Source organism: Paroedura picta, chromosome 15, assembly GCF_049243985.1.
Source record: "Paroedura picta isolate Pp20150507F chromosome 15, Ppicta_v3.0, whole genome shotgun sequence".
NCBI lineage: Eukaryota > Metazoa > Chordata > Lepidosauria > Squamata > Gekkonidae > Paroedura > Paroedura picta.
This window is the reverse complement of record NC_135383.1, coordinates 14,346,655-14,359,439: the sequence shown is the minus strand read 5'-3', so window position 1 is coordinate 14,359,439 and position 12,785 is coordinate 14,346,655. Positions and strand designations below refer to the sequence as shown.

The window sequence follows — 12,785 nt, the reverse complement described above, 5'->3', positions numbered from 1 at the left end:
AGTAATTGCAGGAGATCTGCCGGAAGACTGGCAACTGTGGAAGGTCCAAGATTTATTCCCTAGCACCTCCAGTGAAAAGTAATAGGTGAAGGGAAACACCACGGAGAGCCACTACCCAGGGCCAGTTCCAGGTTTTGGGGGACACTGGCCATAGAATGCTTGGGGCTCCTCTTTCTGCCCACCCCTGCACCCTTCCTCTAATTGTCTGTTGTGGGGAGAGGAAAGGGAAGGCGACTGTAAGCTACTTTGAGACTCCTTTGGGTAGAGAAAAGCGGCCTATAAGAACCAACCTTCCTTCCTTCCTTCCCTCCCTCCCTCCCTCCCTCCTCCTCCTCCTCCTCCTCCTCCTCCTTCTCCTTCTTCTTCTTGGTGTTCACTTTCTCACCCTTCCAGGGATCGCAGATCTGCTGTCCCTGGCCTTTCCCTCTTGCAGTCCTGTGTGGAGTGTGGGGCTGAGTGGGTGGCAGGAGCACCCTCAAACAAGCAGGCATCAGCAGGGAGGTGAGCGGGAGAGGGAGAACGCACTCCTGGGGGTGACACCCGTGCCCTGCTGGACTTGTTTAGTTTCTGCAGGGCGTACAGGGCTGAATATTTAGGTTGGCCTTTGGAGCGTAATGCCATCAACACTTGGGTTGTTTGGGTTCGGGCAGGGTGCTAGCCACATATTGTAATAGTTTGACATGGTATTATTTTATATGGCTTATCTGTTTCATGTTGAACAAAATTTGCGTCCAATGGCACGTTCAAAACCAACAAAGTTATGTTTGAGGTGTGAGCTTTCGCGTGCACACTTTTCTCAGACAACAAAATGGAACTCATCAGAGTGCAGGTATAAGGACAGAGAACATTTGCAGGAAATTAGTAAGCAGCCTCATGAAGATGCTCCACAGATATGCAGCCTAATATCTTGCTAGAATAACAGAGTCATCAGTCCTTTGGGTTCAATTGCCATTCAATTGTTTTATGTTGTTTTTAACTTGCTTTTTTTTTTAATGTTTTGAGTTGTGAGAACTTTTGGGTGAGCAGCAACTTAAAAAATCTAATAAATAAATACATACATATCTAAGCATGCCCTTACCTTGGGGGACTAGGCAGGTGGTTTCTGGAGACACAGTCTTTTCTGTTGTCAAATTCTGGTTGCAGAATATGGTCACTTGCTCCCACTTGTTGTCTTACATGGACGATTTACAGGCCAAGAAAGGGGACCTAGAGTTTGTATCTGAGCTAGGTCTTCAGCAGAAACTATCGAGCTTTTTTTTATTTTTCTGTGTAATTTATTTAGCTCTGAGAAGAAAATTTCTAGGTTTGAATAAGCAGCCTGCCTGCTCTTCTAACTATTATTTAATGACCCTCTTAGCAGACCTGGATTTTAATATAACATTAGAGCTATGCAAATCTATAGCTGCTGCAATTAAACACCGTTTGTTTATAATGAATATTGAACAGCAATAACTTTTAATTATATTGCGGTCCTTTTCTGGTCGAACAGCCTACTGGCTGCTAGAAGGGGTATAGAGATACATTCTCCTGGAATTTTACTTTGATGTTTAGTTTTCTTGAGTTACACTAGGCACTTTCACTCATATTGAATGTACTTTCAATCCATTTTGCACTGCGACTTTTTCTGTGTGAAAGAGCCAGGCATGAAAGCACCACCAGACCTGTGGTTCCATTCCACCTTCAGGCTTGTCTACCTTCCACCTCCCCTTCTTTTCCTCCCTTCCTCCCCCCAAGATTCTCTTTGTTTTTTTTTAAAGCCCTGTTGACAGTTCCTTTGCAAAGTGTTGAGTTTGGTTGAGGTATTGAGTTAGACTCCACCCCCTGTGGCAGCCATTTTGGGTTTGGCTCCGCCTCCTGCGGTGGTCATTTTGGAATTATGCTCACCATCGCTTTTCAAAATTCCAAAGGTGCTTGCAGCCTCAAAAAAGTTGGGAGACCCATGTTCTAGAGACTTTGTGAAAGAATCAGGCTCTAGGAGAATGACCACTCTAAGGGCTAACAAACAGACTAGATTTTGCTTCCTGGCACTAGCATTCAGAGGTTCACTGTCTTTGAATATGGAGGTTCCCTTTAGGCACTATGACTGGCAGAGTCTGATGGACTTCCCCTCCATAATTTTGTCTGGTCCTCTTTTAAAGCCATCTATGCCTGTGTCCATCTCTGCATTAGCTGGCGATGAATCCGTCATTTTAATCACACTCTGTGTAAAGTATTTCATTATATCCGTTTTGAATCTATTGCTTGTCAATTTCATTGGGTCCTCCCACCCAACAAGTTCTAGAATTACAGAAAAGGGAAGAAAAGGTGCTCCAACCCCTTAAAATCATCTCAGACACCCTCTCCTCCCTCCCGGAAAGAGCGAGCTCTTATTCCCCAAGAAATGGAAACGTTTTTCATAGCAAGGCAGCACCTCCTTATTTTTTTTTTATTCAAAAAGGCCCTGGAGGCGGGAATATAGTGTAAAAATCATTGGAAAAACTAAAAGGCATTGATACATATTGGAATATACATTTTGTACAAAAAAAAATTACAGGTCGTCATTGTCTGTGATTCTTTTGTCTGAGGTTCCAGTTCAGCAGCTGAGATCTCAATAGTTGATGGGTCCTGGGATTTGAACGTTCAGCCCGCCGTAGTCCAACATGTACATGGGCCATTGCTGGAAAAAATGAATTAGGAAAACACAACAGTGCTTGATAGACAGCTGGCTCATCAGCGGAGACTCCCCCCCCCCCCAAAGACCTTCCGAGTTGCCTTCTGCCCCATTCAGTATTATTTATTCTTTGGCTCTCTGGAGTCTCAGACAGGGAGCCTAATCTCTCCTAGGTGGGACCCTTTAGCCAGAGATGCCATGCCACCTCCTTCATGCAAATATCGTATCTCTCTCCCCAACCCCTGCCCTGCTAGTAAGATAACAGCTTCTACTTGCTGTCTGGAGTGGTAAAACCCAGACTAGATATCGTGGGGGGGGGGGGATTTTTTCATGGTCCAAGTAGTTCAACTGCGTAAGAAGGTGATGAGCTCCCCCTTGCTGGTGGTCTTCAAGCAGCATCTGGACAAATACTTATCATGCAAGCTTTAGGCCGATCCTGCATTGAGCAGGGGGTTGGACTAGATCAGCCTTTAATTTTTTTTACCATTGAGAAACTCCTGAAATATTCTTCAGGCTTCGAGAAACCACCGAAATGGCGCAATCATGCCAAATGTGGCTGGGAAGCATAGCTTCAGATACACCCACCTGGGGCCATTCCCTTCCCACCCCCTCCAGGCCCATCTTTGGCCATTTTGGGGGGGGGAGGGGGAAACCAACATGACCATATATGATATCATCCATAACTATTTAACAAATTTAAAAAATAAATGACCATTAACTGATTCCCACCCATTCAGGAAACCCTTCCAGGGCCATCAAGAAACCCCACGGTTTCACAAAACCCTGATTGAGAAAGCCTGGACTGGATGGCCCATGTGGCCCTTTCCAACTCTATGGTTTTACAAACTCGGAGAGAACGGTGATAGTTTTTAACATATTTACCACAAGCGAAATCTGATTGGCTGACGACGTTGACTCCAGGTTGGAGGAGGAAGAGGAGGAGGATGACGAAGAGGAAGATACGGAATTCCCTTCCGAGATCCGCTTCCGCTTCCGTTTGGGAACGCTGCCGTCGGTTTCTAGGAGAATCCAAAGGAAGGAACGTGTTTGAACAGGGATGGCCTTTCTCCCATGTGGCTTCTTCTCCAAAGGTGCCTCCCCTCTAGCGTAGGGTTCCCTGACTCTTTTGAGCCTGGGGGCACCTTTGGAATTTGGAGACAGCAAAATGGGTGCAGCCTCAAAATGGCCTCCACAGTCAAAATGATGAAAATTAATGACATAGTGGTAAAATAAGCTAGTTTAAAATATTTGAAATAAGAACTAGTAACTCTTGTTAAATATTAATTATTGTTTAGGTTTGTTTAGGTTTCAATGAGTCATGGGTGGGTAAAGCTTTTTTGCTTATTGCTTTCCCTTTCTGAAATATATTCTATAATAATAACCAGTAGTAAACTTTAAACGTGGTGATTTGATAGATATAATCCTTTTCTGTTGGTCTATTCTTCCTCCTTTTCAAATTATTTTTAAAGATTTAAAAAGAGAATTCCCCTCGCTGCGCATCCCCACAGATGTTCACTTGCAAACAGCTTCCACAGCACTTTGCAGCTGGATTTTACTGTGTGAAAATGGCAAAACCCACTGGCAAATGGTCACTGAAGTGGATTGAAGCTGCATTGTTGAGTGGAGCCTGGCAAGAATCCTTGAGAAGTGAGGATCCCGAAGTAGTTTGTCTGGCTCACAGGTGAGTCATTTTCCTGTCGAAAGATCCGGCCAGAAGGATATTTTAGGCTCTGCATGAAAGCAGGGGACCTCATCAAAGCTGCGGATTAGAGCAACAGCCAGAGAGCCATTTTAAAACTGAGTGTATGTAATGCTCGACATGGCTCTTTTGCTCCATACATGGGCCTGAGAAATTAAAAACTGATTATTCCAGCCCCGGCATAAAGGGCTCGGCCTTTCTGCCACTCACGAAGAAAAGTGGGCTTTTGTACCCGGCTTTTTATTACCCAAAGTTGTCTCAAAGTGGTTTACAATTGCCAACCCTTCCTTTCCCAATAACAACCCTGGGAGGTAGGTGGAGCTGAGAGGGAACTGTGGCTGGCTCAAGGTCACCAAGCAGGTCTCATGGGTCTCCAAGCAGATTACAATCACCTTCCCTTCCTCTCCCCACAACAGATACCCTGTGAGATAGAGAGAGCACTCTGAGAGAACTGTGACTAGTCCAAGGTCACCCAGCTGGCTGCATGTAGAGGAGGAGTGGGGAATCAAACCCAGTTCTCCATAGCACTCCTAGCCACTACACCAAGCTCTGGCTCTCAGGAAGAATCTCATGGCCACCTAATTTATCTGGCTTACAAAGAAGGATTTGATAAATTCATGGGGGACAGGACCCTCAATGACATTGGCCACTGTGGCAAACAGGATGCTAGATACTTGTGTATTCACATAGGCTGAATAATGCACTTTTCATGTACCTTGCAGCTGGATTTTACTGTGTGAAATGGCTTGCTAACAATCATTAAAGTGGATGGAAAGTGCATTATTCAGCTTGTGTGAACACACCAAAACGGTCTGATCCAGCAGGGAAATCTTCTTATTCTCTTATAGCTTGAACCACAAAGACTGGTTCAGGCCAATGCTGGTATGAATAAATAAGACTCTGGCCCCATTCCAATGAAAGCTAATCAAACCCGGCTTGTCAGATTAGATGCTGCCACCCTTAACCACCACACTGAGCTGACTAATAAAGTTGTCTTCTAGAAAAAGATTTGGCTTCCCCCCCCCTTTTTTTTTACTATAAAATAGCAGCTTAATGCTTTTAAGAAATAGTAGTTATGTAATATATAGTATATATTATTTTAAAATAAAAACTTATTATAAATAGATTTCCCCCCAGCACTGATTTTTCAACCTACCTGGCTGTTTGGCCTCTGAACCCGCATCTGCAAATGGCCTGGGTTGCAAAAACACAAATGAAAACATGTGATTTAGATTTAGTGGACATCCAGAGTCTCTCTCCAGAACTCCTAAAGCTGCCTTGGGCTAGTGTTGTCATCTGAGTGAAGACCATCTCAGATCCCAGGCTAGAAACAAAAATTCTATGATCATAAAAGCATTTATTATATTTACATCTTGCTTTTCAGCCAAAAAATTGGCGACTGGGAATCAAAAGATAATGGCGTATTTCAATACAAGATATTCATCAGAGGAGGAGACTTTCAAATTGAACTGGGTCTAGTCATGGGCCTGTTATATATTTCCCCTTGTTTTCACCATGCATTTCCATCAGACTTTCTTTTTCTTTTTCATTCTGCATTGATTTTCCTCCCTTCCGTGCTCTGTTCGCTTTCTGGTTGCTTTCCCTGGGTTTTCCGAATACTGTTGTGCCGTTTATTTCTTTGTTTTGCTTCTAAGCCAAAGGTAATTGAAAAGCGTACAGATTTCTATCAGATTCTCCCCCCCCCCCGCCCTTTGGCCACCCCACAAAGGTCACTTGTCCACCCACATCAAGGTTATTCTGTCCACTCTGTACCTTCCATTATCCGTACCCTATTACTGGTGTACAAGCTCCATTGATTACTTTTTAGATTTTAATGCTATTTTTACAAACAGCTTGAGTCTGGCGTCATCAGACTATCGCTAGTCTCAAAGCGCTGAAAAAATTAAAAGGCTGAGGGGGGATTTAAAAGGAGCTCTGCAAGGTTTAGTTCCTTGCTGGCATTGATTTGAAAGGGGGATCAGAGAAGAGGCAAATGCCAGCATCCCCCGTGCAAAAAAAAGGAAAAAAGAAAAAAAGGATTCCAGTGCAGTTTACAAAGAAATAAAGGAGAGGATCATCATAACGGAATGAAATCTTCAGTAGCCTAACAATAAAATGGTGGCTGAGCTACATGGACCTTCTGCAAACCATCAAACTTAAGAATCATTCGTGACTGATCCATTTGGAGGAAAGAGTATTATCAGCACAGGAAAGGTGTTAGAAAACTGCCAAGATCACAAACAATATGCAGGATGAAATGAGAAAATCACAAAAACTTGGCACATCTGCACATGAGGGCCCTCCACCCTTCCATCTTTTTGAACCTTGAAATGTCAAGTTCAGCAAAGAATCCAGGTGAGCATAAGAACTTGCATAGTGTTTTGTGCTTATCTGGGAAGCCCAATTTAAGGCATTTAGTGAATTTTGTTCTTGATTTGGAGGTTCTGCCGGGCTGAACGTTTCCCACAAAAGGAAAAGGCTGTTCTGTCTTCCTGCCAGCAGAGGACGCTGTTGCTGCACAGACTGAGCACCAACGCCGCCAGACTTACTGGAGCTGGTTGACGACGGCCATCCGGATACGGTCTCGTGCTTTGAGGATCTTCTCCAACCGGTGGATGTCATAAGTGTTGGGGTTTCGAAAAGGGATATCGTCTGGCAGGCCGGTAACTTCAATGGCATCGGGACTGTCCCTGATCAGTTTATATGGCACCAGGACTGGCCGGTTCAGACCCAAGGCTTCTCCTGTAACAACAGCCGAGGCAAGGTACAAAGGGTTATGGGAGCAGAGCACCGTTCCAGCTGGAGAGCCCTATAAGAGGCTCTCAAAGACACGTGTCAAAATGTTCCCCATCTGTATATCTTCTAATTCTTAATAAAAGCCACCATGCTCCTTCCTTTGGGGTCGTTTATAAGATATTAATAGACCCAAGTTATATGGCTTAAAATATAAGCTATAAAATATAAGGTAGTGTGTTGAAGAATTTGTTAGTATCCTTGAAAAGTAATGGGGGAAAAAAACCAATTAAGAAATAAATTCATTGATGAAGTAAAATATGAAAACAAGGTTTGAATGAAATTTTTGCCATTGCCAGCTTGAAAATTTCTTTCTTAGAATCATAGAACCATAGAGTTGGAAGGGGCCATACAGGCCATCTAGTCCAACCCCCTGCTCAACACAGGATCAGCCCAAAGAATCCTAAAGCATCCAAGAAAAGTGTGTATCCAACCTTTGCCTGAAGACTGCCTGTGAGGGGGAGCTCACCACCTCCTTAGGCAGCCTATTCCACGGCTGAACTAGTCTGACTGTGAAAAATTTTTTCCGGATATCTAGCCTATATCGTTGTACTTGAAGTTTAAACCCATTACTGCATTTAAACCCATTAAAGTTTAAACCCATTAAACCCATTACCCATTACCCATTCTTGTCTACTGCCTTCCTTTGGAGCTAGCAGTTTTAATCCATTACTTTAAAAAAAAACCCTATTTATATATTTTTAAAGTTTTTAGAGGTGCTTCTAATGATAAATTGCGTATCGTTGTTTTTATGTGGATTGTCACCAAGTCCATGTGGTATGCCGCTCCGAGGCGACCAGTCACGAGGGGCTGGTATGGAAGCCTCAAAATAAATAAAAAATAAATCCCGCCCACATTCAGATTGATGGAGGACCCAGCCTGGGTTGCCCTGGGGGGGGGGGGGGGCTGGCTGCTCACCGTATTTTTCATTGAAAAGCTCCTTCACTTGCTCCCGGAGAATCACCTTCTCGCCCAACCTGTTGGCGTCATCCTCATCTGCAAAGGAAACGTAAACAGAACTGTAAAATGCACAGCGTCTCCTTGGCGCATCTCTTTTCAGTATTGTCACGCCATCATAGTTCAGGAAGTGCTGTCACCCCCAGGTCTGTTGGTTGTTTTCATGGCCATCAACTCAAGACCAACCTGCATGTTCCCAATGGGGGATTGGCCATCACACTGCAGCTGGGAGTTCCCCAGTGGAAGCTCAGTGCAAAATTGCTGCAAGGACTCCAGTTCAGATCAAGACCCTGGTGAGTGGGGGCAGGGGTCCTGCCTTCCCTCCCATGCTGTGTCCCTGAGCCAAAACAGCCTGAGAAAGTATCATTGGGGAGCTGCACATGTAAGTATTCAGTGCATGTGGAGCCTCACCCTGACAGGGCAGATAATGGTTCATCAGAACCATTTTGGCTCTGGAAAATGGGGCAGAGACAAGCATAAGCCCCTTGCCCCACCCATGCCATGGTCCTGATCTGAATCAGTCCCCAGCAGTGTTTGTATAGAGAGCTCCCCCCCCTTAGGAACTCACTGCTGCAGGACGGCTGTGGGTCTCCCATGCCGAACTGTAACAAATAATTCGCCCCTGTTTGGGGGGATTTTTTATATGCCCCGTGTCTCCCGAAAGGTATCGAATGCTTCCTCAGTGACAGAACATCACCCCTGCCACTTATTATGTGAACGCTGATCCAGATTCCCTGGAAATCCTGGTAAAGGTGCTGTCCAATGACCATTTGTCAAAATAAGGGGGAACTTGTTAGGGGCAGAGGGCAGGCAGGCAAATGGATGAAGCTGCCTTACAGAATGGGGCAAGCTATTGGTGCATCCTAGAAGCTCAGTAACACTTCACTCAGACGGGTGAGGCTTTTCCAGGGGTTTCGAGGGGAGAAAGGGTTTTCCAGCTCCTGCTTTTTCGGAGACCCGTTGAATGGAAATGCCAGGGAGTTCAGCCTGGGATCAAGCAAATGCCTACCCACTCCCAGCTGTTTAACTGTCCCACTTAGCTACAGCATGAACTGCTGGTAGAATGGAGGAGCATCCGCCCACTCTGGTGCCTGCTGATCAAACTTCCTGCTGCCATCCGGCCCACGGCCATTCACCACCAAAGGGGTCCGTTTCCGATTCTGGCATTCAGCTGGGAGGGGGGCATGAAACTGCTAGATGGATTTTCAGGGAACAGTCGGGAACGGACAGACGATGATAACCCCCTTTGGGTTTATCAGTCCTAATCTCTAGCCCTGTATTAGAGTTTTGGAGAAAAACCAAGATCCCAGGTTTCCCTCAACAACCAGCTTGGCCTTTAACCCAGGAGGAAAGACAACCTGTGTGGTTAGAGGGTTTGATCTACGAGACTTGAGTTCAAATCCCCCACGGTGCTGTTGAAGCTTGCTGGGCGATCTTTGGCGATGTGTGTGTGTTAAGTGTGGCCGGGTTGCTTTCAACTTACGGCGACCCTATAATTTAATGACCTCCAAAGCTGAACTCCTCAGAAGGAAGATGGGATAAAACTAGGATAAACAGAAAGCAGGAAAATGCCTTGATCACCTCCTCTCGTCTTCCAATTCACTTTCGGAATATGAGAACAGTCACAGAACCCAAGTGAGATTGGGCTGTTGTCATCTGTTCCACAGAATATTTCTGGTAAGGGCTTGGAGGAGGAGCTGGTCTCATGGCTTAAGTGCCATTCAGTGCTTAACATCCACTCAGGGTGACTATCCCGCCCCTGAGTGCCTCCTCCTTCAACCAGCTTGCCTGGCTGTCCAGCAGCCAGCCAATCACCTTCCATCCCCCACCCTGGACCACCCCCTCCTCCTTCCACTTCCCTCTGAGGCTCAGAGGCTGCAGATCCCTGCCAGTGAGTTCCCTGCCCGGGGGCCTCCAGCCTGCCGCTTTTCTGGGTCCTGTGGGGAGGGAGAGGCCATCCGCAGAATTCTTCCACACACATCCCCAATCTAGCAACAGGCTTGGCCCCTAGTTTTTCAAAGTGAACAGGCCGCAAGGAGACTTCAGATCAGTGGGAAAGGACGAGGGACTCTGGGAAATGGAAACAAACCTCTTTATACCGGAGCAGAATAATCAAAGTCCTGTGGAATGGAACTTCAAGAATCTCTGGCGAAAAACCTATTATCCCTATTACCAGCAAGGATCTGATTGTTTTCCCTGGCACTGGAGTGGCCATCCACCGGGAGTGGGGGGGGGGGGGATGAGGCTGAGAAGTGGACACCTTGACACCAGTGGGTCTGACCTCTCTTATCAAGTACTCCAAAGTTTCAGGGTTCTGCCTGACAACACAGAAGTTCCTGTAGTATCTTGATCACATTGCCCATTCTGGGAGGGAAAGCCTGAATGCGGAGTGACCCTTGATGGTGCCGTTTCCAAACCACCATGGTGACTTTGAGTGCATGCAAAGAGCTGAGCATGGCAACTGGCTTCCTTGGGGCATGGGATTGCTACGCCTTGTGGATCACCCTCCAGCTTCCATGCTGTGGACTCAGGGGGGTGACTTGAGCCGGAAGCCGAGCTGGGCGGGGGGCCAATGCAGAGGAACATCCGCCTTCCCTCCCACCACTGATGCTCAGTTGGGTACATGCAGAGGAGTAGATGGTAGCAGACAAAGAAAGGGTCGAAGGGCAGCCTGGGGGCAGGGAAGGATGCATTTGCTTGCATTGGAAGAGTAATATTTTAGACGTAGTTCTTTGCAACGCTTTTTTTCCCTATTGCCATTTTTTATTTAAAGTACAAAACAGTCCATGAAACAATGGGTTGGGAGATGCCTGGAGATTGGGGGGATGGCGAGGCACAAGGGAGGAATCGTAGCACGCCCTCCGAAGTAGCCATTTTCTCCAAGGGAATCAACCTTTGTAATCCGGTGTTCAATTCTAAAAGTGGGAGATTCCCAGGCCCCACCTGGAGGCTGCAGCCGGGAGCTAAAAAGCTGACAGACAGGCTTGCAGAGTGAAAAATCTTGGATCTTTAGTTCTAACAGTGCAATGATAGTAGATGTTCAGTGGGAAAATTAAAAATTGCCAATCATTGTTTGCACTGGGAGATGGGTCTACTCAGAAAATATAAGATTTGCACAATCCTGTCTGGCAGTTCCTTAGTTTCTTGGCTGCATTCTCCATGAAAAATCTGGGGATGCCAACCTCCAGATGGGACCTGGATATACCCCAGAATTACAACTCATTTCCAGGGCACAGAGATCAGTTCCCCTGGAGAAAAGGAATGCTTTGGAGGGTGGACTCTCCAACTGAGGTCTCTGTCCTCCCCAGGCTCCATCCCCAAATCACCTGGAGTTTCCGAACCTGGATCTGGCAACTTCCCCCTGCATCCCCTGCAGGTGGCCCAGAGGGACCTGGCAACCTATTGGCAACCGCAAATGAAACCCATAACATTCCACTTTTCTTTGCTCCCAAACAACTTGTATTCAATAGCAATTTACAGGCATGTTTTCCTTGAGACAAAAACCTAAGAGCGTGCAGAAGTTTCCCCAAGATCAGACTTTCTCAACATACTTTTTACCGTTGAGAAACCCCTGAAACATTCTTCAGGCTTCAAGAAATGCCAGAAGTGGTGCAATGGTGCAGAATAGGGTTGGGAAGGAGATGTGGACACGCCCACCTGGGGCCCCTCCCTCTCCATGCCCCATTTCGGAAGAGGGAGGCAAGTCGACATGATCTATAGTCATATCACCCAGTAAACGTTTACCAAATTTTAAATACATATAAATAATGAATTAACTCCCACCCATTCAGGAAATCCTTCCAGGGCCATCAAGAAACCCCAGAGTTTCACGAAACCCTGGTTGAGAAGGCCTGCCCAGGATCGTGCCAATCCCAGAATGCTGGGAGCTCAATTTAAGACAATGCTTATACCCTAACCTTTCCCTTGTAACTCAAGGTGGCTTGCCATTCCACCTTAAAACCATGCATAATACAATTTTTTTTAAACCAATTCAGACCCTCCAAAGAAATGCCCGCTACTCACACCCCCAGTAAAAGCCACAACCAACAGAATGGCCTTAGAACACATCCTGAGCTTCTAAAGATGGCTTTTTCTAAAGAGTTTTCTTTAACGACCACATTCTACAAGGCTGTCCCTTTCCCCGCCCCAAAGCCCCGGAGTCAGGCGGGAGGGGGGGGCAAACAGCGGCCCAGCTCCTTTCCCTACTGCGAAGCCCGAAGCCTGGGGCAGGAGTGGCCCGGGGGAATGGGTTTTGTGGCAGGGAGGGGGGCAGAGGTGGCGGGGTGGGGCCCAAGGAGAGCTCCTAGCGCCCGCTGTATTTTGGGTACAGCGGGCTTAATTACTAGTATATATATTAATTAATTAACTCCCAACTATTTGGGAAACCCTTCCAGAGCTATCACAAATCCCAAGGGTTTCATGAAACCCAGCTTGAGAAAGCCTGCCTTGAATAGATACCCTATACCCTTCTTCATGTTCCCCCGCCTCCTCTTCTTTTGAAGAGGCCACGTTGCTTTTTAGAAACTCGTTCCTTGTCTGCTACCATCTACAGCGCAACAACTGAGCAACGTACCGTGCAAAGCAGCGTAAGCTTTTTCCAAGGTAGATATCCGTCTAGGGGCTACGGCACACGTTAAAAGAAAGAGAGAGAAAGAGAGAGAGAGAGAAAGAGAGAACGGTGAGTGA

General features: G+C 46.3%; 1 protein-coding gene across 6 annotated transcripts in view; it reads right to left on the bottom strand.

Annotated features, from left to right (window-relative positions):
* Window positions 1-2,389: 2,389 nt before the first annotated feature.
* GTF2IRD1 (GTF2I repeat domain containing 1) overlaps window positions 2,390-12,785 on the bottom strand; it is a 91,314-nt gene continuing 80,918 nt past the window's right edge. For 4 of the 6 annotated variants that reach the window (XM_077311214.1, XM_077311209.1, XM_077311211.1 and 1 more), the window contains 6 exons: window positions 12,673-12,720; window positions 8,061-8,138; window positions 6,899-7,091; window positions 5,506-5,543; window positions 3,533-3,669; window positions 2,390-2,656 (listed from right to left, as the gene is read on the bottom strand). In XM_077311214.1, the coding sequence (XP_077167329.1) occupies window positions 2,588-2,656; window positions 3,533-3,669; window positions 5,506-5,543; window positions 6,899-7,091; window positions 8,061-8,138; window positions 12,673-12,720 (563 nt within the window). In that variant the 3' untranslated portion in view covers window positions 2,390-2,587. The remainder of the gene's footprint in view (window positions 2,657-3,532; window positions 3,670-5,505; window positions 5,544-6,898; window positions 7,092-8,060; window positions 8,139-12,672; window positions 12,721-12,785) is intronic. The other 2 variants (XM_077311212.1, XM_077311213.1) reach the window with 1 other exon arrangement.